This window comes from Phocoena sinus, chromosome 4, assembly GCF_008692025.1.
Source record: "Phocoena sinus isolate mPhoSin1 chromosome 4, mPhoSin1.pri, whole genome shotgun sequence".
In the NCBI taxonomy this organism is placed as follows: Eukaryota; Metazoa; Chordata; class Mammalia; order Artiodactyla; family Phocoenidae; genus Phocoena; species Phocoena sinus.
The window spans coordinates 99,169,508-99,197,048 of NC_045766.1; the positions used below are offsets into that span (position 1 = coordinate 99,169,508).

The 27,541-nt window shown below is 40.4% G+C and overlaps 1 protein-coding gene across 2 annotated transcripts in view; it reads right to left on the reverse strand.

The window, feature by feature from the left end:
• CRYBG3 (crystallin beta-gamma domain containing 3) overlaps positions 1-27,541 on the reverse strand; it is a 120,040-nt gene that overhangs the window by 59,894 nt on the left and 32,605 nt on the right. For both annotated transcript variants that reach the window (XM_032630101.1, XM_032630102.1), the window contains 5 exons: positions 17,476-23,569; positions 15,460-15,504; positions 15,110-15,225; positions 13,414-13,561; positions 569-705 (listed from right to left, as the gene is read on the reverse strand). In XM_032630101.1, the coding sequence (XP_032485992.1) occupies positions 569-705; positions 13,414-13,561; positions 15,110-15,225; positions 15,460-15,504; positions 17,476-23,569 (6,540 nt within the window). The remainder of the gene's footprint in view (positions 1-568; positions 706-13,413; positions 13,562-15,109; positions 15,226-15,459; positions 15,505-17,475; positions 23,570-27,541) is intronic.

The following is a 27,541-nucleotide window of genomic DNA, read 5'->3' on the forward strand; positions in this document are numbered from 1 at the left end:
ACTGAATTAAGATTGAGTTTAGATCCACAGTCCTGAAGATACCTTTGGAATCAGAAAGGCCTAGTATCAAATCTAATGCTTACCAACTGGTAGCCTGGGACAAGCCACTTAATTTCCTCATTTATGACATGAGAGCAGCTCTACCTGTCTTCCAGGAATAGAGGCGTAATAAAAAGGTGCCATGTCCCTGGTCCTACGAGGCCCTCAATAACTATCAGCACTGAGACACTCTACAAATAGCTCAGGCTCCAGAATTTTAGGCCAGGGACATGTATTTATTTCTCAGTCCCACAGTCTGGTGGATGAAAAGACAATGGATGCATCTATCAAGAACTACGTCTGAGAATCTGTACCTGCTCCTGTGAGTCATATATCAAAGACTTAATTGGATCCGAAAAAAGATAGAATCTGTTTTAATCCCTGCAAAAGTCTTCCTTGGGTATCCAGAAGTATAAACAGTAAAATTAACTAAAACTTCAGAAATGTGTATGTCACCGATTGAAACATTAAACAAAAAGTTAACTTTGGTAACCAGCAATCACTGTAATAAAGAGAAACGGATACGTACACTCCTGACTTCACAGTAAAAGACACAGATTTGGGGATATTCAGCTCTTCCAAATTGGGGACTGCTTGCTGTAGGTAGATAGGACAACATGCTGGGTCAGACTGTGGGCAAAGTTCTATCTCTGGAATGCTGCAATCCTGAAAAAAAAATTGGCTTTGAAATATCTAGAGACACACACTCCAGTATTCTCAACACCCTGGACATGCAGTTACAATTATTCTCATTGTTCAGTTGAATTTCTATCCAAAAACAGCCTAAAGGAAGTACTGTTTCTCCTTACCAGTCTGTTAAAATAAATTTTTCTAAGGAGTTACGTTGATAACATGAAAATTATAAATATTATTGATTGAAAAAATATTACTCCAATTCTCTCTGCTTTGTTTTTAAAAGTCTTGCTCCATTAACCAAGGTTCAGATTTACCAAACTATCTGAGTGCCAAGAGTCTGTAAGCCTTCCTTCTTAGAAGCATAACAAAGCCATAGGGAGGAAGGGAGTTAAATAAAAGCTGATCTCATGGGGAACATAAAAAATAAATAACAGAGAGGCACTGCTCCCTCAGCATGTTATCCAATTTATATTGACAAAAGAAATAGGAATTAGAGGTGAGGGCAAAGGAAATGTTTTCCTACTTGTGGTATTTATTTTCTTTAGTACAAGTTGGTTTGAAGAAGAAAGGCATTATGAAATTTGAACCTATACTCCGTCACATGTCCACAGTCACCATGTCCTGTCAAACTTTCCTTTAAAATTTCCACTGTCAAGGTTCTTCATCAAGGCCAAGACTTTGATTATGGGCCTAGACCACCAGTCGAGTAAGCTTACTCTTTATAGAGCTGGGCCTGTGAGAACACCACTTCCCTCATCATACTCCTTGGCTCAAGACCCAAGCATTTCAAATTTATATTTCTGTTTTCCTTTCTATAATATGGCAACAACCCAGTGAGCTATACTAACTCCTCAAAACTCTTCAGTCATACTGGTATCCATACTACCTCTGCTTCTGGCCTCTCTAACCTTGGTAAATGTTTTCCTTATTGTAACTAAAGACAAAATTTTCTGTATTATTACTTACGAAAATCTTTTCTTAAATTTTATCGGAATATAGTTGATTTACAATCTTGTGTTAGTTTAAGGTATACAGCATAGTGATTGTTTTATATATATATATATATATATATATATATATATTCATTCTTTTTCAGATTCTTTTCCCATATAGGTTATTACAGAACACTGAGTGGAGTTCCTTGTGCTACACAGTAGGTCCCTGTTGGTTATCTATTTTATATACAGTAGTATGTATGATAATCCCAAGCTCCTACTTGATCCCTCCCAGCCACGTTTCCCCTTTGCAAACCATAAGTTTGTTTTCAGTAGTCAAGTTCTAACTCAAAAAAGAGCTGGGATGAAGTGAGAGAGTGGCATGGACTTATATATACTACGAAATGTAAAATAGATAGCTAGTGGGAAGGAGCTGCAGAGCACAGGGAGATCAGCTAGGTGCTTTGTGACCACCTCTAAGTGGGATAGGGAGGGTGGGAGGGAGGGAGACGCAAGAGGGAGGAGATATGGGGATGTATGTATATGTATAGCTGATTCACTTTGCTATACAGCAGAAACACACCATTGGAAAGCAATTATACTCCAATAAAGATGTTAAAAAATAATTAAAAAAAAGAATAATGGGAGAGACCCCCCAAAAATAAATTAATTAAAAAAATACCTTATCATTTCTTAAAGAATCAAAACCACAATTATTTTTCTCTTCTCTAAAACTACAGATGTGCTTCTGTCTGAACACACAATCTATCTCAGTAATCATGAATGTTTAATTACACAACTCAAGTTTCAGTAGCATAGTTCTTATCCAAGACATTGTGACATTCAAAGGATTGTGCTTTAATAAAATAGGTAAATGCAATAACAGTTAGAGGTGACAGTTATTAAACAATTATATTTTTATTATAATCTGCTTTGCAATTTTAAAACTGCAATTTTCTGATTTTTTAATCTTTCTTCAAACTGAGTTCTCTTATTAATCATTCTTAATCATTCTTATTAATCTGTAAAAGCAAGCAAGTTGATACATCTTGTTTTCAGAAAGTTAGTTCTAAAATGCAGTATGGTAAAAAGGTATAACCTAAAATATCCTTTAAAGTATAAAAGGTATATTTCCTTCTAAAGTTTCATTTAAAAAACAGCCAGAAATCTCCAGAAGTCACCTGTCAATCTTCAAGACTCTTTTGTTTGCTATTAAAAATAGAGCTCTAGTAACATTATTTAAAATGCTGCCATACTAATGTTCCCCCAGGGATCTGAGGTACAGTAACAGAATACATAACCAAGTGTCTCACACAAATAAGTTTCCTCTGCATTGTGTTATACAAACAATGTTTGGGTGGTGTATTTTAAAAGGGAAAAAGCTAAGAGGCGTGAGTCTACCACAACACAGAAGGAAACAGATAATGGAAAAAAGCATAATGATGGCTAAAAATTGAAAATAAAAATGCTTATGCTCTCAACTATCTTTACTAGAGGACAAATTTTTTTCTCTAGTTGACTGAAAAAGATTTCACTGATGAGTTCTATTTTCTCCATGGTGGCTATTCACGGAAGTAATGTCTTTTGCAAGATTTGCATAATTCTTGACAAAGGCAGTAAACACTAGTAACTGAAGGGCACCTTATAGTAACCTAGCAACAAGAAGCAGTTTACTCCTGGTAGAATTTATATGGCTTCCTCCCAGACTTTTCTAGTCATGATATACTTTATAATATCTTGGTGAAATCTACAAGCTTAGACTATTAAAGCAACTAGTAGGAATGGAGACAAAGCTATAGGAGAGAAACAGGGTGGGAATGAATTACAAAAACAGTAAGAAAAACTTGCCTCCACCTTACATGAAATACCTCCAGTCCCTGATCGAACAACAGATCTCTCTCTTCTCAGCTCATTAATGAGGGCACAACCTAAGTAACTTCTGAAAGAAGGAAATGTCATTCTTTGAAAATAAATATTAAATGCGTAATAAACAGAGTAATGCGCAATATTCCTTTTTTCTGTTTGAGAAAAGAAAGCACTTGACTCAAGACTCGCTGCACTGCTACCCCACCTCCAGTTATTTCCACTGGGGGCAAAGATGACCCTTGAGCAGAATCTACAACTGCTGATGACTGATGGCATCTTCTGTTACTTGCTCTATCTATTCACGGCAAAACAAAGACATCATGAAAGTATTTTCTTTAAAGAACATTAGGGGGACCTTGAAGATGGCGGAAGAGTAAGACGCGGAGATCGCCTTCCTCCCCACGGATACACCAGAAATACATCCACACGTGGAACAACTCCTACAGAACTCCTACTGAAGGCTGGCAGAAGACCTCAGACCTCCCAAAAGGCAAGAAACTCCCCACGTACCTGGGTAGGGCAAAAGAAAAAACAGAGACAAAAGAATAAGGACGGCACCTGCACCAGTGGGAGGGAGCTGTGAAGGAGGAAAAGTTTCCACACACTAGGAAGCCCCTCCGCGGGCGGAGACTGCGGGAGGCAGAGGGGGGAGTTTCGGGACCGCGGAGTAGTGCACAGCGACGGGTGCGGAGGGCAAAGCGGGGAGATTCCTGCACAGACGATCGGTGCTGACCGGCACTCACCAGCCCGAGAGGCTTGTCTGCTCACCCGCCGGGGCGGGCGGGGCTGCGAGCTGAGGCTCGGGTTTTGGTTTCAGACGGAGCTCAGGGAGAGGACTGGGGTTGGCGGCTTGAACATAGCCTGAAGGGGTTAGTGCACCACGACTCGCCGGGAGGGAGTTCGGGGAAAAGCCTGCACCTGCCGAAGAGGCAAGAGACTTTTTCTTCCCTCTTTGTTTCCTGGTGCGCGAGGAGAGGGGTTTAAGAGCGCTGCTTAAAGGATCTCCAGAGACGGGCACGAGCCGCGGCTAAAAGCGCGAACCCCAGAGACGGGCGCGAGCCGCGGCTGAGGGCGCGAGCCCCCGAGACGGGCGCGAGCCGCGGCTGAAAACGCAAACCCCAGAGACGGGCGCGAGCCGCGGCTAAAACCGCGGACCCCAGAGACGGGCGGGAGACGCTAAGGCTGCTGCTGCCGCCACCAAGGGGCCTGTGTGCGAGCACAGGTCACTCTCCACACCCATCTTCCGCGGAGCCTGTGCAGCCCGCCACTGCCAGGTTCCCGGGATCCAGGGACAACTTCCCCGGGACAGCGCACGGCGGGCCTCAGGCTGGTGCAACGTCACGCCGGCCTCTGCCGCAACGTCACGTTGCCTCTGCCGCCGCAGGCCCGCCCCGCACGCAGTGCCCCTCCTACTCCCATCCCCCAACCCCCGGCCTGAGTGAGCCGGAGGCCCCGAATCAGCGGCTCCTTTAACCCCGTCCTGTCTGAGCGAAAAAACAGACGCCCTCCAGCGACCTACACGCAGAGGCAGGGCCAAATCCAAAGCTGAGCTCCTGTGAGCTGTGAAAACAAAGAAGAGAAAGGGAAATCTCTCCCAGCAGCCACAGAAGCAGCGGATTAAAGCTCCACAATCAACTTGATATACCCTGCATCTGTGGAATACCTGAATAGACAAGGAATGATCCCAAATTGAAGAGGTGGAATTTAGGAGCGAAATCTATGATTTTTTTCCCTTTTCCTCTTTTTGTGAATGTGTACGTGTATGCTCCTGTGTGACATCTAGTCTGTATACTCTAGCTTCCACCATTTGTCCTAGGGCTCTATCCGTCCATGACTTTTTTTTAAAAATTCTTTTTCTTAATAATTAAGTTTAATTGTAATAACTTTATTATACTTTACCTTCGTTCTTTCTTTCTTTCCTTCCTTCCCTCCCTCCTTTAGACAACGAATCACCCCAAATTGAGGAGGTGGTCTCAGGGAGCAGGATTTATGATTTTTCCCCCTTTACCTCTTTTTGTGAAGGTGTATGTGTATGCTTCTGTGTAAGATTTTCTCTGTATAGCTTTGCTTCCAACATTTGTCCTAAGGTTCTATCCGTCCCTTTTTTTTTTCTAAATATTTTTTAATTCAATAACTATATTATACTTTATTTTATTTTTACTGTATCATCTTTCTTTCTGTCTTTTTTTCCTTCTTTCCCTCCTTCCTTCCTTCCTCCCTCCCTCCCTCCCTCCTTTCTTTCCTTCTTTGCTTCTTTCTTCCTTCCTTCCTTTCCTCCTTTCCTTCTTTCTTTCCTCATACTTCTACTAATTCTCTCTACTTTTTCTCCCTTTTATTCTGAGCCGTGTGGATGAAAGGCTCTTGGTGCTCCAGCCAGGAGTCAGGGCTCTGCCTCTGAGGTAGGAGAGCCAACTTCAGGTCACTGGTCAACAAGAGACCTCCCAGCTCCACATAATATTGAACAGCGGAAATCTCCCAGAGACCTCCATCTTAACACCAGCACCCAGCTTCACTCAACGACCAGCAAGCCACAGTGCTGGACAACCTATGCCAAACAACTAGCAAAACAGGAACACAACCCCACCCATTAGCAGAGAGGCTGCCTAAAATCATAATAAGGCCACAGACACCCCAAAACACACCACCAGACGTGAACCTGCCCACTAGAGAGACAAGATCCAGCCTCATCCAGCACAACACAGGCACTAGTCCCCTCCACCAGGAAGCCTACGCAACCCACTGAAACAACCTTAGCCACTGGAGACAGACATCAAAAACAACGGGAACTACGAACCTGCAGCCTGCAAAAAGGAGACCCCAAACACAGTAAGATAAGCAAAATGAGAAGACAGAAAAACACACAGCAGATGAAGGAGCAAGATAAAAACCCACCAGACCTAACAAATGAAGAGGAAATAGGCAATCTACCTGAAAAAGAATTCAGAATAATGATAGTAAGGATGATCCGAAATCTTGGAAGTAGAATGGACAAAATGCAAGAAACAGTTAACAAGGACCTACAAGAACTAAAGATGAAACAAGCAACAATGAACAATGCAATAAATGAAATTAAAATCACTCTAGATAGGATCAATAGCAGAATAACTGAGGCAGAAGAACGGATAAGTGACCTGGAAGATAAAGTAGTGGAAATAACTACTGCAGAGCAGAATAAAGAAAAAAGAATGAAAAGAACTGAGGACAGTCTCAGAGACCTCTGGGACAACATGAAACGCACCAACATTCGAATTATAGGGGTTCCAGAAGAAGAAGAAAGAAAGAAAGGGACTGAGAAAATATTTGAAGAGATTATAGTTGAAAACTTCCCTAATATGGGAAAGGAAATAGTTAATCAAGTCCAGGAAGCACAGAGGGTCCCATACAGGATAAATACAAGGAGAAACACGCCAAGACACATATTAATCAAACTGTCAAAAATTAAATACAAAGAAAGCATATTAAAAGCAGCAAGGGAAAAACAACAAATAACACACAAGGGAATCCCCATAAGGTTAACAGCTGATCTCTCAGCAGAAACCCTACAAGCCAGAAGGGAGTGGCAGGACATACTGAAAGTGATGAAGGAGAATAGCCTGAAACCAAGACTACTCTACCCAGCAAGGATCTCATTCACATTTGATGGAGAAATTAAAACCTTTACAGACAAGCAAAAGCTGAGAGAGTTCAGCACCACCAAACCAGCTTTACAACAAATGCTAAAGGAACTTCTCTAGACACGAAACACAAGAGAAGGAAATGACCTATAGTAGCGAACCCAAAACAATATATAAAATGGAAATAGGAACATACATATCAATAATTACCTTAAATGTAAATGGACTAAATGCTCCCACCAAAAGACACAGATTGGCTGAATGGATACAAAAACAAGACCCTTATATATGCTGTCTACAAGAGACCCACTTCAGAACTAGAGACACATACAGACTGAAAGTAAGGGGATGGAAAAAGATATTCCATGCAAATGGAAACCAAAAGAAAGCTGGAGTAGCAATTCTCATATCAGACAAAATAGACTTTAAAATAAGGACTATTAAAAGGGACAAAGAAGGACACTACATAATGATCAAGGGATCGATCCAAGAAGAAGATATAACAATTGTAAATATTTATGCACCCAACGTAGGAGCACCTCAATACATAAGGCAAATACTAACAACCATAAAAGGGGAGATCAACAGTAACACATTCATAGTAGGGGACTTTAACACCCCACTTTCACCCATGGACAGATCATCCAAAATGAAAATAAATAAGGAAACACAAGCTTTAAATGATACATTAAACAAGATGGACTTAATTGATATTTATAGGACACTCCATCCAAAAACAACAGAATACACATTTTTCTCAAGTGCTCATGGAACATTCTCCAGGATAGATCATATCTTGGGTCACAAATCAAGCCTTGGTAAATTTAAGAAAACTGAAATTGTATCAAGTATCTTTTCCGACCACAACGCCATGAGACTAGATATCAATTACAGGAAAAGATCTGTAAAAAATACAAACACATGGAGGCTAAACAATACACTACTTAATAATGAAGTGATCACTGAAGAAATCAAAGAGGAAATAAAAAAATACCTAGAAACAAATGACAATGGAGACACAACGACCCAAAACCTATGGGATGCAGCAAAAGCAGTTCTAAGGGGGAAGTTTATAGCAATACAAGCCCACCTTAAGAAGCAGGAAACATCTCGAATAAACAACCTAACCTTGCACCTCAAGCAATTAGAGAAAGAAGAACAAAAAAACCCCAAAGCTAGCAGAAGGAAAGAAATCATAAAAATCAGATCAGAAATAAATGAAAAAGAAATGAAGGAAACGATAGCAAAGATCAATAAAACTAAAAGCTGGTTCTTTGAGAAGATAAACAAAATAGATAAACCACTAGCCAGACTCATCAAGAAAAAAAGGGAGAAGACTCAAATCAATAGAATTAGAAATGAAAAAGGAGAAGTAACAACTGACACTGCAGAAATAAAAAAAATCATGAGAGATTACTACAAGCAACTCTATGCCAATAAAATGGACAATCTGGAAGAAATGGACAAATTCTTTGAAATGCACAACCTGCCAAGACTGAATCAGGAAGAAATAGAAAATATGAACAGACCAATCACAAGCACTGAAATTGAAACTGTGATTAAAAACCTTCCAACAAACAAAAGCCCAGGACCAGATGGCTTCACAGGTGAATTCTATCAAACGTTTAGAGAAGAGCTAACACCTATCCTTCTCAAACTCTTCCAAAATATAGCAGAGGGAGGAACATTCCCAAATTCCTTCTACGAAGCCACCATCACCTTGATACCAAAACCAGACAAGGATGTCACAAAGAAAGAAAACTACAGGCCAATATCACTGATGAACATAGATGCAAAAATCCTCAACAAAATACTAGCAAACAGAATCCAACAGCACATTAAAAGGATCATACACCATGATCAAGTGGGGTTTATTCCAGGAATGCAAGGATTCTTCAATATACGCAAATCTATCAATGTGATAAACTATATTAACAAATTGAAGGAGAAAAACCATATGATCATCTCAATAGATGCAGAGAAAGCTTTCGACAAAATTCAACACCCATTTATGATAAAAACCCTCCAGAAAGTAGGCATAGAGGGAACTTTCCTAAACATAATAAAAGCCATATATGACAAGCCCACAGCAAACATCATCCTCAATGGTGAAAAACTGAAAGCATTTCCACTAAGATCAGGAACAAGACAAGGTTGCCCACTCTCACCACTCTTATTCAACATAGTTTTGGAAGTTTTAGCCACAGCAATCAGAGAAGAAAAGGAAATAAAAGGAATCCAAATCGGAAAAGAAGAAGTAAAGCTGTCACTGTTTGCAGATGACATGATACTATACATAGAGAATCCTAAAGATGCTACCAGAAAACTACTAGAGCTAATCAATGAATTTGGTAAAGTAGCAGGATACAAAATTAATGCACAGAAATCTCTGGCATTCCTATATACTAATGATGAAAAATCTGAAAGTGAAATCAAGAAAACACTCCCATTTACCATTGCAACAAAAAGAATAAAATATCTAGGAATAAACCTACCTAAGGATACGAAAGACCTGTATGCAGAAAATTATAAGACACTGATGAAAGAAATTAAAGATGATACAAATAGATGGAGAGATATACCATGTTCTTGGATGGGAAGAATCAACATTGTGAAAATGACTCTACTACCCAAAGCAATCTACAGATTCAATGCAATCCCTATCAAACTACCACTGGCATTTTTCACAGAACTAGAACAAAAAATTTCGCAATTTGTATGGAAACACAAAAGACCCCGAATAGCCAAAGCAATCTTTAGAACGAAAAAAGGAGCTGGAGGAATAAGGCTCCCTGACTTCAGACTATATTACAAAGCAACAGTAATCAAGACAGTATGGTACTGGCACAAAAACAGAAAGACAGATCAGTGGAACAGGATAGAAAGCCCAGAGATAAACCCACGCACATATGGACACCTTATCTTTGATAAAGGAGGCAGGAATGTACAGTGGAGAAAGGACAGCCTCTTCAATAAATGGTGCTGGGAAAACTGGACAGGTACATGTAAAAGTATGAGATTAGATCACTCCCTAACACCATACACAAAAATAAGCTCAAAATGGATTAAAGACCTAAATGTAAGGCCAGAAACTATCAAACTCTTAGAAGAAAACATAGGAAGAACACTCTATGACATAAATCACAGCAAGATCCTTTCTGACCCACCTCCTAGAGTAATGGAAATAAAAACAAAAATAAACAAATGGGACCTAATGAAACTTCAAAGCTTTTGCACAGCAAAGGAGACCATAACCAAGACCAAAAGACAACCCTCAGAATGGGAGAAAACATTTGCAAATGAAGCAACTGACAAAGGATTAATCTCCAAAATTTACAAGCAGCTCATGCAGCTCAATAACAAAAAAAACAAACAACCCCATCCAAAAATGGGCAGAAGACCTAAATAGACATTTCTCCAAAGAAGATATACAGAATGCCAACAAACACATGAAAGAATGCTCAACATCATTAATCATTAGAGAAATGCAAATCAAAACTACAATGAGATATCATCTCACACCAGTCAGAATGGCCATCATCAAAAAATCAAGAAACAATAAATGCTGGAGAGGGTGTGGAGAAAAGGGGACACTCTTGCACTGCTGGTGGGAATGTGAATTGGTTCAGCCACTGTGGAGAACAGTATGGAGGTTCCTTAAAAAACTACAAATAGAATTACCATATGACCCAGCAATCCCACTACTTGGCATATACCCTGAGAAAACCAAAATTCAAAGAGAGTCATGTACCAAAATGTTCATTGCAGCTCTATTTACAATAGCCAGGACATGGAAACAACCTAAGCGCCCATCATCGGATGAATGGATAAAGAAGATGTGGCACATATACACAATGGAATATTACTCAGCCTTAAAAAGAAATGAAATTGAGCTATTTGTAATGAGATGGATAGACCTAGAATCTGTCATACAGAGTGAAGTAAGTCAGAAAGAAAAAGACAAATACCGTATGCTAACACATATATATGGAATTTAAGGGAAAAAAGTGTCATGAAGAACCTAGGGGTAAGATAGGAATAAAGACGCAGACCTACTGGAGAACGGACTTAAGGATATGGGGAGGGGGAAGGGTGAGTTTTGACAGGGCGAGAGAGAGTCATGGACATATACACACTAACAAACGTAGTAAGGTAGATAGCTGGGGGGAAGCAGCCGCAAGGCACAGGGATATTAGCTCGGTGCTTTGTGACAGCCTGGAAGGGTGGGATGGGGAGAGTGGGAGGGAGGGAGACGCAAGAGGGAAGACATATGGGAACATATGTATATGTATAGCTGATTCACTTTGTTGTAAAGCAGAAACTAACACACCATTGTAAAGCAATTATACCCCAATAAAGATGTTAAAAAAAAAAAAAAAAAAGAACATTAGAAGTTTGACTACTCAGATTAGAGCCACTAAAAGATGCTGAAACAAGATAAAGCTGGCGTAGGCCTAGGTGAATTTGGAATGGCTGCCAGGAAAATGAAGCTATCGATAGGCAGAATTTTGACAAGGTGGGAGAAAGGAAGCAGTTTGATGCCTGATTCTTGCTTTGTAAAATATTTAGAACAATGCTAATGCTTTTTCCATTCAATGCTCAATAGTTTTATTTTCCTTCCTCACTAATAGTTGTGAGCATGTCCAAGACAAGCGGGCACTAACACTGCAATTTAAAAAATGACTCCACAAACAAACAGTGGAAGAAGAAAAAAATGCAAGTATGACTTATTCTTTCTTATAATATATTCGAAGCAAATGGCGGAAGTGCAAATACCCATTTATATACCCAGGCTCAACAGATTGAATTTTTGTTTGATTTTATTGTTGCTTGATTCTGGGTGGAGGTTGCTGCTTACAATACTTTATTCATCTTTTTTTTTCCCCCCACTAGGCCTGGCACAGTGCCTGACATTCACAAGGCAGGCACAAAACCACACATTATTTAAATCTTAGAAGATTCCACCTACAAACTAATTATCTGTTTCAAGGAATTTCTCGTGAGTTAGCTAATTATGTGAGCGCTCAAATGCTGCTTGCTGAGCTGAACTGCTTGCGGTTAAATTTTTCAATGAAAACGAACACTGCCCTCTATGTTGTAGCCATCAATCTCCCTGAAGTACCAGCAAGCCACCAACATTCACCTCAGTATCTGACACATGTGGCTCTGTTAGGGACTCCCTCACATCTCCCGTGCTGCCTAACTCCTGTTCACTCAGTCAAGATGCCAATCAGGTACCACCTCCTCCGGGTGAGGTACCTCTTCTTCGAGCACCTGTAGGGCCCTGCAGAGTACTTCTCACATCATATGGTCATGTGATTCAGCTGTCTCTGACCTAGACTTTGAGCAATCTGAAGTACAAGACCGTACATCACTTGTATTTCTATTCCCAGTGCCTATCACAGTATTGGGTCCAAAAGAAGACACAAACATTTGTTAGACAAAGGTTTGTTTAACAGTTTTGCAGAAGGTATTAATTCATGCAGACACTCCTTTATGATAATATGAGTTTTCCTGTATGTCCTCTTATTTTTCTATATGCTATCTGCAACTATCAAGGTTAAATAATGTTGATTCAAGTCATCATGATAGGGTCCACTCCAATTTAGACATTTTTAGCATATAAATGGAATCTCCATAATTTGAAAAATATTTATGTCCACGACTGTCACAGGAGTCACTGCGCTAAATCATGTACTACATTACTGCTGAAGGAACTCTTAAGAATACATGGGAGAATTCTGTCATTATCACTAAGTCACCCCTCCTCTAAAGCACCAAGGCACTTCCCACAAAATGTTTCATTATGTGGCAAGACCTTCCTCATCTTAGTATTAAATATTTTCTAAACAGAAAATAAAAAAGCAACACTTTTTCGCTTCCTCTCCCCATCCTTCCTTCTCTAATTTCTTCTAACACTCATCTCTCTCCCCCTTTCTCATAAACACCACACACACACACACACACACACACACACACACACACACACACAGCTACAATGAGGAATAGAAATCTACACTAGAAAAAGATATATTTGTAAATATCTTATCCTAAAGATGTCTGGATGGTATACTCCTACTACTATTAAAAATACATATACATAACATGTAACATTTTATGTGCCAGATTATATGTAATATTTTAAATTTTCATTCACTTAACACTTTATGCATATCTGGTCAAAAAATTATCAATATGATATGAAGATTAATAAAATTAGCACAAATATTAGCAACCATTTCCTAGCATTGCTGGAACAAAGTACAGCTTTACTACATGACAAACAAAATAAAAAATAGGGATAAAATCAACTGCTCCATTACCTTTAAGACACGTTTGATAGACCCCAATACAAAGTTTCTTTGTGGATGCTTTCTGTTCTGAAGGATCCAGTCATGATTTAACACCTTTTCCCCTTCTTCTAGTATACATTTCTGACCTTGGAAATGTGGTTTCTCATATAAAATCCAGCTGAACAAATATGAAAGCATGATCAGTTATAATTAATTTTCTAAGAAACGAGGCATAAAACAAATGATATTTATAATTCACAGACCATCTTCTCTACTTAAATTTTAATATCTGGGCTATTTTCCACTACTAGCATATAATCCTATTTTGAAACAATGATAAATATGCTAATGTAAGGATAAGCAAAGAGTGAAGAATAAAAGTGCACAGAACTTGGAAGTAATACTTCCTGAACACAGCACCACAGTCTATGCCTGTGCCTGTATTTATGTATACATACACTTTACAGATGCTGTATACACATTTACATGAAAAACAATAGCTGGGGCTTCCCTGGTGGCACAGTGGTTAAGAGTCCGCCTGCCAATGCTGGGGACACGGGTTCGTGCCCCGGTCTGGGAAGATCCCACATGCCGCGGAGCGGCTGGGCCCATGAGCCATGGCTGCTGAGCCTGCGCGTCCGGAGCCTGTGCTCCGCAATGGGAGAGGCCACAACAGTGAGAGGCCCGCGTACCGCAAAAAAAAAACCCAAAAAACAAACAAACAACAGCTTAACAATTCCAAATTCCACTTCTACCCTAATTTTCCTGTCATTGGACAATAGAGCACGTGTGTCTCATTTTATAACATGAAGATATACTACACAACACTGCTTTAACGTGACTGACCAGTGGGTAACGCAAACACTGGACAAAGAAACTCTGGCCCCCACATGTCCAGGGGACATGGTCCATAATAACAAATGAGGTTTTCCATCATTTTTACACCATACAAAGAATCTTTCACTTCTTGAGCAGATCAGTGATACAAATGACTTTTTAAAAATTTATTTTTGGCTGCATTGGGTCTTTGTTGCTGTGTGTAGGCTTTCTCTTATTGCGGAGAGTGAGGGCTACTCTTCATTGCAATGCACGGTCTTCTCATTGTGGTGGCTTCTCTTGTTGTGGAGCACGGGCTCTAGGCGCACAGGCTTCAGTTGTTGTGGCACGCATGCTCAGTAGTTATGGCTCACAGTCTCTGGAGCGCAGGCTCAGTAGTTGCGGTGCACAGGCTTAGTTGCTCCACAGCATGTGGGATCTTCTTGGATCAGGACTCGAGCCCATGTCCCCTGCACTGGCAGGCGGATTCTTAACCACTGTGCCACCATGGAAGCCTGATACAAATGACTTTAAGCATGTGGCCTTCACATTCCTTAGTGTCCCACAAATTTTGAACTCATTTTCAAAGCTATGCTTCGTTCAATTGAAGCCTTCAACTAAACTTGCCAAATCTGTCCTGCTAATAATGCAGTTACAAAATGGTACTGATTATATATACTGTATATATTAGGACTTACTACTTACTGCAGGCTGTAAGTACTAAAAACAACCTATATTTTCTGTCACAGTAAATAAAGAGAACAATTAAGTTATAAAATACAAATAACGTTTCAAACAGTTATTCTAGAGGAAAAGGAATGTGACCTCGATACAAAAAACATAAAGCATAAACAGCAAGAAAACACTTAATTTAGGGGGAAAATGCTATAAATTTTAAGAGATCTCTTACCAGCCCCTTACAACTTTTATCAGTACCCCATTCGGAAAGGACCAAGATGTAGCATCGGGAATATTACAGTAGATCTCTTGTTTATATTTACTTCCATGGAGATCATAGATAACCAGCTGCAACACACAGTAAGTAGGCACAATAATTTTAAGAATGCATTTAAAATTCCAAAATGTCCTAGAATGTAGAAAATAAAACATCCTAAATATATAAAAATATTACTTTAGATGCTAAATCCTTGAGTAAAACAATCATGTTCTAAGTCAGTTAGAAGTACTTACTTTAAACTCCCAAACGTAAAAGTAACCTTACTTCTTTTATTTTAGTCTACCTAAGAAACTTGTGCTTACCTTCCCAGGTCTTGGGTTACACTTCAGAGTTTGTTTGTCAACATTCTGAAATAATAAAAGTGGAAGAAGTAAGCCTTAAGAAACATAAACAGAAAGATATACAGTTCACTTTCTTAGCGGTCACAGATCCAATTCATCGCATATTTATTTAGTGGGCGTCATTACAAGGTGCACCTCTAGGTACTGTAAGGGATCTAAAGGTAAATACAAAGGAAAATAAAGCTTTGTCTCTGCCCTCAAGAAGCTTACAGCTTAGAAAGGGGAAACAGGTGATCACATTCCCATGTCTCTTCTAGGTGGGGGATTGAGTTAAACCCTCAGGTAAAATACAATCAAAATGCCAAGTTATGGAAGTCAAGAGAAATGGCACCAGCATGGAGGTGAGGTGATGGCAGAAGGTGGTTCCCAAGAGGCTTGTGTGAAGTAGTGGTATGGAGCAGACCTTGAAAAACAGGACTTCAGAAAGTGAAGAAATGTGGCAGGTTGGTGTGGAGGTAGTAAAGAAAAAAATTCCAGGAAGAGACCATCTTGAGAAAAAGTGCAGACATCTTACAGGGCACAGAACCAGCGCACAAAGAGAGAACGTTAAGCAAACAAGACTTGGGGACCTCGTCATAGAGTGAAGAGGTTGCACTTGACTTAGTAGGAAATCAGGAACCATTAAAGAAACATTTCTTCAAATACCAAGCTTTCTTTTAAAAGGACCTTGCCTTGCAAGCTATTGGTAGGTATTCAAGTATTAGTACTTGCTACTAAGGGTATTCAAACTACAGATACAGTCCTTGGGAATCCTAGAGAAAGTTCCATGATCTTGGAATGTCAGAAAGGAATGTCCTGAGACTTCCCTGGTGGTGCGGTGGTTAAGAATCTGCCTGCCAATGCAGGGGACATGGGTTCGATCCCTGGTCTGGGAAGATCCCACATGCCGCGGAGCAACTAAGCCTGTGCACCACAACTACTGAGCCTGCGCTCTACAGCCCACGAGCCACAACTACTGAGCCCACGTGCCACAACTACTGAAGCCCACGTGCCTAGAGCCTGTGCTCCGCAACGAGAAGCCGCCGCAATGAGAAGCCCGTGCACCGAAACGAAGAGTAGCCCCCGCTCGCTGCAACTAGAGAAAGCCTGCGCGCGGCAATGAAGACCCAAAGCAGCCAAAAGTAAATAAATAAATATATTAAAAAAATAAAAGGAATGTCCCATATTCAATGAATAGTCTATAGTAAACATTTAAATATTTCTAAGTTGAAGAAAAGTGTAATTGAATTTCATGACATTTTCCAGCTATAATGTTTTCATCTCCTTTTCTCTGAATTAGTCTGTTCATTGCCCTGCTATGTATGAACAAGAACAAGACCAACTACAGTGAGAGACTGTTGTCAAGCAAAGACTTAAAATATTTTAAGTAGTTAAAATATTTTTATGTATTGTGAAATATTTTCTTGAGACACATAAGCTCAACAGCAAGTGACAATTTTTCTACATACAGTACCTTGAGAAACTCAGAATGCTGTCACTTAATTTAGTTTGAAAACTAAAAATTAGCAAAGAACTGGGATATAACTTGCTTCTCTCTTATGCCTTTTAAATTCTGATGAAGCAATTTTGTTTTCTCAAATATACCAGTCCAGCTAAAATTCATGAGTTATGATACACTTCAAAGAACAAAGTAACCTCTGGTATTTTGTTTTTAAATCTTTCACAACCTCAAAACACTGATTTTTTTTTTTTTTTTTTTTTTTGCGGTATGCGGGCCTCTCACTGTTGTGGCCTCTCCCATTGCGGAGCACAGGCTCCGGACGCACAGGCCCAGCGGCCATGGCTCATGGGCCCAGCCGCCCTGCGGCATGTGGGATCCTCCCGGACAGGGGCACGAACCCGTGTCCCCTGCATCGGTAGGCGGACTCTCAACCACTGCGCCACCAGGGAAGCCCAACACTGATTTTCTTAATAAAATTTTAGATCATTTCATGATCCAAAGCACTATTTCACTAGTTAATAATCAAAATAACTTACCTCTGTGAACGAGCTTAATCGGCCTGAGGTGTCTCGAGCACAGAAATATTTTGACACCGGTTCCTGAAAAATTCCACCAAATCTGGCTCCTTTTTCTGAGGAACGGATTTTGGAAGTCTGCAAATACTGATGATAAGCACTCTTTAAAGAAGAATGTAGTTTGGAAGTAAGGTCAGATTTTTGTAGAAATGAGGCCTTTTCTGGCCACAGACCAACTTGCAGATTAGAACTCTTAGAAACGCCAGTACTTTCCTGGTTATCATCAGGGCAAAATGCGATAGAAGAATCTGGCAGCTTGAAGATAACATTTTCCCGCCTTCTAGCTCTCAGACTTCCTTTGTGCAATGGCTCTTCCTCCTCTTTCTCCTCTTCCCCTCCCCTCCATCTGTCATCTTCATCCAAATTCATCTTTAAACGCTCCGATACTGACTGGAGAAGCGATAAAACAGAAGAGGACTGGTTTGCACTCTCTCTTGATTTCGTGGAGCCATGATGGCCAGGTGAGATTTCGCTGGATAGAATGTCCTCCTGAGAGCTGTCATCCTCATAAATGGGAGACAAAGCTAAGGGATAAATCTTGTACCTTTTGGCCTCTACTGATAAGAACATTTCTGAACTATCATCATCGAATGTCTCACCTAATTTAGTTTCCTTTTCAAAATGATGGACGAGGTCAGTTCTACTTTCAGACCTTTCACACGTGGAAACAGGCATGCTGTTGGTAGATGTGTCAGGAATCAGGAGGGACTGTGTTCTTCTTACTTCTGCAGTAGCATACTTGTCCTCATCTTGAAGAGGCTCTTCATATAATATAGTAAAGGAAGAACTTTCTTGTTCATCCTGAGCAATGAAGGCTAGGTTAGGCTCTTCCTTTTCATCTCCGTAATCTAGATCTCTTATTTTCTTATGTACTGCAGTAACAGACGTTCTTCTGTCTAGCTTTCCTATGGTAGCCTCGGGTTGAAAATCTGGCATTGCTAAGGCTGGGTAGCCTTCATAATCCTTACTTAGCATAGGTGATTCATAACCCCTGAAAGAGGTGAGTCTAGTGTCAAACGCTGTCAAGCATGCCTTCATTTCAGTAGGCTCCTTCTCCATTTCTCCACCACTCCCTTCAGCAACCTCTTGGGGTGCTTTTTCAGCTTCAGATATGGGAGGCGTGGCCTCTTCTTGTGTAACAGGCAATTCCAGATCTGTTCCGTATGTTTTCTCAAGGTTTACCACTGTGGACAACACTGTATGTTTCCTGACAGTCCCATCAGAATTTTCTGGGCATGTTCTTTCCATGTCTATCTTAAAGGGCATGGACACAATCGTTCCAATTGTCTCTTTTGCATCTGTCTTACATGCTTTTTCCATTTCTAAGGAAGCAGGTACTGCCTTCTTGTGTGCTTCTTTCACTTCTAACACAAAAGGAGGTACTATTTCAGTTTTCCTAATAACCCCTTTGGCATCCTTTTGGTAAGTGTTTTCCACGTCCATCATAGGTCTTTCAATCTTTCCAGTGATCTCCTCACCATCTTTTTGGTAGATATTTACCACTTCTAATGTAATGGGCATCACCTCAGTTTTGTCCATCTTTCCTTCAGCATCTTTTTGGTAAATATCTTCCATTTCTAGTGTAGCAGGTATCATTTCAACCTTTTCGGCAGTGCCCTCAACATCTTTGTGGTAGAAATTGTCCATTTCTGACATAACCAAAGTCATCCCGGTCTGACCAACATCCCCTTCAGCATCCTTTTGGTAAACATTTTCCATTTCTAACATAGCAGGTAACACTTCAGTCTTTCCAGTGATTCCCTCTGCATCTTTTTGGCAGACATTTTTCAGTTCTGACATATCAGGTGTTATGTCAGTTTTGCCAATATCCCCTTCAGTATCCCTCATTTCATAAGCTTTTTCCATTCCTAAAATGGCAGGTAATCCCTCAGTTTTTTCAATATAGCTCTCAGCATCCATTTGGTATGCTTCTCTCATTTTAAGAATTTCAGTTGCTGGCTCAGGTTTTGAGGTATGCAATTCAGCATCCTCTTTATGTGCTCTTCCCACTTCTGACATAGGGGGGACTGCCTCATATTTCATAATATTCAATTCAGCATCCTTCTTATTTGGCTTTCCCATTTCTACCATGGAAGGTATAAGCTCAATTCTTCCTATATTTACCTCAGTATCCTTCTTGTGTACTTTCCCTACTTCTGACACTGCAAGGGGTACGCTTTTATTACTATGTCCTGGCAAGCTTTTTTCAGATATACATAAAAGAGTATCAGACAAACCGCTTTTAGATGTCCCAGGTACATGGATGTCATCATTCACAAATGGAGGCCATGTGAAATTTAATACCAGAGTTCTTCTTTCCTCTGTCTCAGTTTTGTGATTATCAACACACTTTATTTCCATTTTTTCTTTACAGTCCTTGTTGAGCAACGAATGTGTTTTTGACTTATCATCTAACCTTGTATGGGGCGTGTCTTCAGCTAGTAAAACAGTATCTGACTCCTGCAAATTTATACTATCAGACTGTCCACCTCTATTTCCTGAAAAAGGGGATTTTTGGTAGAGAACAATTTCTCTTCCTTTAATTGACTCCGCGTCACTAACTAAGTTACTTACAGCAAAGAATCTACCTAATACTTTTTCACTAATTTCACATGTGCTTTGATTTACTGCCTGTTCTGACACTAAGAACTCCCTTACCATATCAAGCGGCTTAACACTCTCACTGTTCAGAATTTTTGAAGTATTAGCCTGAAGTTCAGAATCCCGGGTATCCTGAGCATCATTTGCTAATGTTTCTTGGGCTGAATAAATAATCTCATTGACTAATTCCCTAGCTTGATCTTCTAACAACCAAGATACATTCATTCTATCAGAATCAAAAAGGAGACTCTTCTCACCAACCACAGGTGAAGCACAAGCCTTTTCTTCCCCTTGGACTTCAGACATATTTTCCACGGCCTGCTCTTCCAAATGCTCTGTCAGCTGGATCCCTGTCAGTGTCACTTCTGATGGGTTTTTCTCAAGGATGTCTTCTTTTAGGGTACCTGGATTCATTATGCCGCCTACGGCTATATACTCCTGGCAGGTATCAACTGTGCGTCTGGACTTTAGCTCTTCCCTGACAGAATTAAAGATCTCACCAATCAATGTATCAGCCTTTTTACATAAACCACTTTCGAGGTCCAGAAGTTGCTCACGTGCTCTCCTCCTTGCTTCTATGTGCTCAGCAGATGCTTTGGAACACTGCTGGCTTGAGCTGTTAACTGACGCTGGGGCCCCAGCAACTGCTCCAGTCTCTGCTTCCATAGGACTGTCAAATTGGGCAGCAGTTGGGAAATCAACTGATACCATCCCAGTATGATCCCCAAAATGGTCCTGAAGTGGGGTCACTTCTGCCCCTGTTGGGACAGATGTTTCAAATTCCAAATAAGAGCTATCAGGGTACAGCAGGTTAGTCAAGGAGGTACCTTCATGTGGGACATCTATGGTAACTTTTACAGAACTAAAATCATTTGGGGGATTCTGTGAACTTGTAACCATGCTAACTTCTTCAGAGTTACTGGAGGAAGAAGCCATGCCATCAATACCACCACTTAGGAGATGAGCACCCTCTTTCTTTCTGTGAGATGAGGCTCTCTTTTCTGATCTCAGCACAGAAGGATGAGTACGAAAATTTGAATCCTCAGATGCAAACGCATTTTTTTCCAAACTCACACCAGAGCCCGGAAAAGGTGCATTTACTGCTGTGCTGTCAGTTTCTTGGAATTTGGGGGAAGTATTAGTTAAACTGAGTTGTGCCATTTCTGAAAAACCAGAAATCTTTTTGGTCCCACAGATAACTGAAGGTTGATGAATCACAGAAGTGTTGGCTTCACAGTTCTGTGCCATTTGCCTAGTGACTTTTCCATCATGAACAGCAGGTAAAGTCCCAAGTATTTTACTTTGAAGAAGAGCAGAATTACCTGAGGCTTCCAACTCTGCTTCCTGTGTACCTTGATATTTGGAGGCAGGAGGCAAAACCTCAGTTTGGCAATTCTCTTTAAGGCTGGCATCTGAATATTTCTCTTTAATCTCTTTATGACGCACTAACTGAAAACTTCTGTGCTGTTCAACTTCTAGGGAAGTCAATTCTGATAAAAGAGGACTTGCTGGCACATCTGTAATTTCAAGTGGAGAAGAGATTGTATCCTGAGAAATGTCTCTGGGCTCTGTTTGGGGAACAGATATCTTGGAGAGACCTAGAGTTTTTCCTCTTCCAGAATATGACCCAATAGGAACACTGTTCTGACCGTCAACTTCAGACGTTGACAACATTTCTGCAAGGTTATCAGTTTTGGTTTCCAAGGAGAAAAGAGAATCAGACTTGCCTATAGTGCCCTGACTTGCTTTGGCATTTGACAGCATGAACTCTGCTTTATCACGGTCTTGAGATGAAGTGGAACTGTGGTCCTTAGAGAGGCTTTTGGACTCAAAGCTCAAGTCCACTGCAGTTAAGTGGGTGTCACTGGCTTCAAGACCTAGTGGAAACTGGCATTTTTCACTATCAGGAAGAACTTCCTTGGACTCAGGAATTGCAGATGCACGCTCAGGATGAAGGCAAGCAGGGAGACTCTTCCTGTCTGTGGCCTCGGCATGATTTGCCACATTTTCTTCTTGACACTTACGAGGCTGATGGGAAATACCAATGATGCTGACATCCCCAGTTTCAATGAGCACAGAGGAACCTTCATTCTTTAAGACAGGAATATCCAACCTGCTCAGCATGCCAGCTCGGGAAACAAAGGTAGGAGATGAAGTATTGAAATCTGATTTTTTATGGTCAAGGTTAAGAGATGTCCTGGCATCAGGTGATGCTTTGGCTTGCTGACGACTCTCAGAGTCAAGAATAGATCCTGAAATGTGATTTCTATTCAGTTCAGGTGATATTTTATTTTCTAAGCATGCTACAACGGCTAATTCACTGGTGTGTTTTACAGAGGCAGCATCCTTTTCATTCATTCTAACAATGGGAGGCATTTTGCTATGTGGCCTAACAAGCTTCTTGGCTTCTGTTACCAACAACTTGTCAGTACCTTTGGGTAATGACTCGATTCTACCTTCTGGAGCTTTTACATGACTTGAAGTTGTGGGTTCACCGACTGAGGTGCTTTCTGTTTCTTGTTTGATTTCTGTAGGAGCCAAATTTTCCTGTGTGTCCAGGGCAGACAATCTGTTTTCCTCACTTACAAGTTCTGTGTCTGTTACAGCATGTCTCTGGAGAGCAATGTTGCTGGTGTGATTGGCAGCGTGCTTTGACGAGTTACCTTCGGTGTGCTTGTCAGAACACTTACTCTCTGGCCACTGCAGAGCTTGACGCCTAATTGATTTATTTGGACTTGGCAAATCTGTATTTCCATGTTTGGTAGTGTCACTCCCATCAGATTTACTACCAGAGAAGTCGGCAACAGCAGGGTTCTCAGGCTCAACACACTCCTCTCTTTGCACCAGTGTCCCATCACTCATCATCGAGCTGTTTTCTATTACCGTAGTTTCTGGTGTTGCTGTCCTCTGCAAGTCTGGACTGCAAGGAATTTTGCTACTGTTACTTTCTGTAAACAATGCTGAACAAACCAAATTTCTGTCAGTCTGAGAAACTGGTATACAGCTTAAATGGTGCTGTGAGTCAAATTCTCCATCAGTGGAGCTAGAGTTAGTCTCAGAACGGGATGACCGACTTCTCTTAGGTCCCCCAGGATCATTTTTATTTAAAACCTCCCTAGAAGAAGCAGTGCTAGACAGTTCTCGGTTGTTTGTTGAATGGCTTTCTGGGTTGATATTTATTTTATTATAATCAGAGTCTTCTATCCGGCCTTTAAGCACTTGTCCTTTCACAGAAATGTCTGTGCTAGCTGATGACAATGACACCATCCCAGCCTCTATCTCACTTCCAAGGCCAATATGTGTGCTCGTACTAGAGTCAGAACTTTCATTTTCTCTGTCTAAGGGATTCAAGGTTTCCAGCGCCGTCTGCTGCTTCAAATACTTCCTAATTTGTCTGGGGCCTCGGTACGTGGCATATGTTACTACAGGCCTCTCTGGTTTACCATCCATTTGTCTGCAAAAAGAAATAGCATGAGAGTATCAGGAAATATAATTAGTAACACTTAACAGTAATTCCAGAAATCATGGTGAAGTATATCTTTCAAACACTCCTATTCTTCATATGTCCAAACTTGGGAAGGAAATCCTAGAATATTTTAGTTCAGCCTATCTTTATTAAGCATAATACAGACGTGACCAGCAGCACATAAATGTCAACCAGCATGAATGTCTGAGCTCCTCAGAACTGTCCCTCTCACCTGATTACGTCTGTCTCTCTCACGGTGGTTAATGGAGCGAACATGGGCTGACAAGCCTGAGGCTTGAGTTCTAGCTCTGATCTCCAAGGAGTTTTTGACTAGAAGGAACCACATTGCCTTTGTGCCTCATACTGGTACCTCATGGCTAATCCCTGATTTCTCCACCATATCAGAGCATCATAGCGAGTTTCTCTTCCTTTATTTAGATGTGAATTTGGAACAGCAACTTTTAGCACAGAGTTAGAGAAGTTGTAAAGAAAACACCTGGCAAGACGTCTAGCCTGCAGTAAGCACTCAATATATACTTAAGTCAATAAATGACAGAATTCCCTTAAAAATCCTCTCTCCTGTTAAGTTCTTCAATTAGCAGAGTAAGTATTAAACTGGCTGGGTGAATGCAGAAATCAAAAAAGGTTTCTAGCACGAGTTCCCTACTTTTTCTCAACCCTAGCATAAAGCTCCTGATGTCCTCAGCATCTAACTTCTTTTGGAGAATCTACCCCTGGGAGCTCTGATGCTATGCTATGCTATGCTGCCTTACAGCCCTTAACACACACCTTTCTCTCCCCTTCGGTTCCAGCCCCAGACAGAAGCTTCTGTCCTCTAAGACTCAGTTCCCAAGTTAACCCCAGTGCAAACCTACCCCAGGACCCCGTTACTGCTAGAACGGGCAGTTAGCCTCTGATCTGTGGGGACAAAGGGCCCTGAGCATATCACTTGCCATATTAGATTATAAAGATATATGCACTGATTTATTTCCCCACTAACCTAGTGCCTATTTGAAGGCAGGCACTACATCTTCATCATTTTCATTTTTTTTTTTTTTTTTTTTGTGGTATGCAGGCCTCTCACTGTTGTGGCCTCTCCCGTTGTGGAGCACGGGCTCCGGATGCACAGGCTCAGCGGCCATGGCTCACGGGCCCAGCCTCTCTGTGGCATGTGGGATCTTCCCGGAGCGGGGCATGAACCCGTGTCCCCTGCACTGGCAGGCGGACTCTCAACCACTGCGCCACCAGTGAAGCCCCATTTTCATATTTTTAAGTGCCCTACATAAGATTTGGCAAATGATGTATGTTTAATAACTTTGTGTGAATTAATGAATGGCTAAGTAAAGCAATGATACTAAATGCTAAGTAATTTGTTTCTGTCTTAATCCTTATAGATGATACAAAAGTGTTTTCAATTCTGCTCTCTAGTTACATTTTAGGGTCCCAGCTACAAAAATGTATGGTAGAAAAACTTGATGTATGCTCTAACTTTTTCAGGTTAAACATATAATTAACAAAACATTATAGAACCCATATGAATAACTAAGAAATCCAGTTATCAGTATTCCAGTATCTAAAAATGAGGTATTTTCTCCCCAACTTTATTTTTTTAATTTTTTAATAAATTTGTTTTTTTTTTTGGCGTTGGGTCTTCATTGCTGTGCACGGGCTTTCTCTAGTTGCGGAGAGCAGGGGCTACTCTTTGTTGCTGTGTGTGGGCTTCTCACTGCGGTGGCTTCTCTTGTTGTGGAGCATGGGCTCTAGGCACGTGGGCTTCAGTAGTTGTGGCTTGCGGGCTCTAGAGCACAGGCTCAGTAGTTGTAGCACTCGGGCTTAGTTGCTCCACAGCATGTGGGATCTTCCTGGACCAGGGCTCGAACCCGTGTCCCCTGCATTGGCAGGCTGATTCTTAACCACTGCTCCACCAGGGAAGCCCTCTCCCCAACTTTAAAGCAACACCATGAAGAATGCTAGGTTTGTCCACATGATAAAACACAAAGTAAACCTCTGACATGTAAAATCTCAATTAATTGTGCCCCTTAACGTAGTTCTTGAATTTTAGCTGAAATAATTTATTTCAATCTATATAATTGCTGGCCTCTAAAATCCTACCACACCACTATTGTAAAAGTTTGTATTAGTTACATTCATTTTACTGTCTATTTTAAAACAGCTACAGGAGATGTATAGAGAAAAGCTTTGCCTTGGAGAAGTGATTTTAGCTACTACACAAATTTCAGGCTAGATCAAAGACAGTTATGAAACAAAGTTAAAAGTTGGATAAGGGAACCTATCTAAGAAAACATACAAGAAGAAAAAATACATATAGGTAAATTAATGTTATTGGTAAAATCCTATATCAAAACGCATAAATTATTCAGAAAATACAAGAGCCTTTCAGAACAATACATGAAGATCCAGAAGTATGAACAGATGACAAGAAGTTTTATTGTTTGATTTTTCTTTCAAAGCTTTTAAATTTTATACTTAAAACCTACTTTCAAGGCTGCAAATTTTTTTTTCCCTAAAAGATCACCAAAATGTACATGATGTCCGAAGAAATAAGACTCTAGAGATAAGGATCAGAAGTTTATTCTTCAAGTATAGTAAACTCAGGTTCTCTTACTACCAACTCCATCCTAACGAGATGTCAAGGCGTTTTATTCTACATCAATCCAATAATGCAACTTTTGCTCTAAAAGAACTTCTATTAAATTAAAGCACAGAGAAAAATCCACTCCAGAAAAAAGTTCAGTTCACTGTAAGAATGCCTTTTGGTAGTTTTGGAGTCCTTTTTGGGGGGTGGGGCGCGGATAATTGTTTTCCATTCCCATCTTGGGAGCTTTCTGGTTACTGTCAACTAGAATGATTAAACTGATTTATATGAACCAGTATAAATTTCTAATGAAATAATCTCCCTCAGCACCCTAGGTGGAAATGTTATATGCTTGTGACTAAAATATGTACCCTTTATACTAAACAACTATACTATCACGTTTAAAGCACTGAACATCAAAGTTTCAAGCTTAGCTTCATGTATTATAATTAGTCCTTTCAGGTACCGATGAGCTACACTCACACTTTGTAAAGGGTTAGTCATGTGAAGATATTCTATTTCCTACAACATTCTCTCACAGGTTGTAGTTGAGTCTTCATAACTGAATAGTATTAAGAACATAAAACTGTCCTTTAATTAAGATTTTCCCTAATACAGAAAATAGAAAGAAAATGGAAATGTCAGAAATACATAACTTTACAAATAAACTGAAGATGGAAAATTAAAAAGGTTTATTTTCACAAACTGAATAAAGAACATACTCATTTCATGTATTATGTAATTGTGCATGGGATCTGTAGCTTATCCAATATGAGTAGAGGTATGTGATCCAAACAACACTAAGAAAAAAGTAAAATATCTAGAAATTTCAAATATTTAAGGGAATAGACATACATATTGAAAATCTGGAAAGGTTTTTATGCATTTCAGCCCAAACCTAACTACCTATCATGTGAAAGTTTATTAAGCCTCCAAGTACTACATATAGCTGTACTCTATCCTGGATAAACTTAATGCATCTGATACTACAAAGGTCAACCAAAGACATGTGTCATTCTTCAAAGAAAATTCTATAAAGGCAGCCTGAAAATAATAGCATTAGAGCAAAAGTATTCAGTATATCTAATTCACTTTTAGTAAGTATGATTAAGCCACATTTTTAGCGTTAAGATTTATTTCCTTTCAAATTACATAGTGAAGAATATCTTCAGGCTTCCCTGGTGGCACAGTGGTTAAGAATCCACCTGCTAATGCAGGGGACATGGGTTTGATCCCTGGTCCAGGAGGATCCCACATGCCACGGAGCAACTAAGCCCGTGCACCACAACCACTGAGCCTGCGCCCTAGAGGCCGTAAGCCACAACTACTGAAGCCCGCGCGCCTAGAGCCTGTGCTCTGCAACA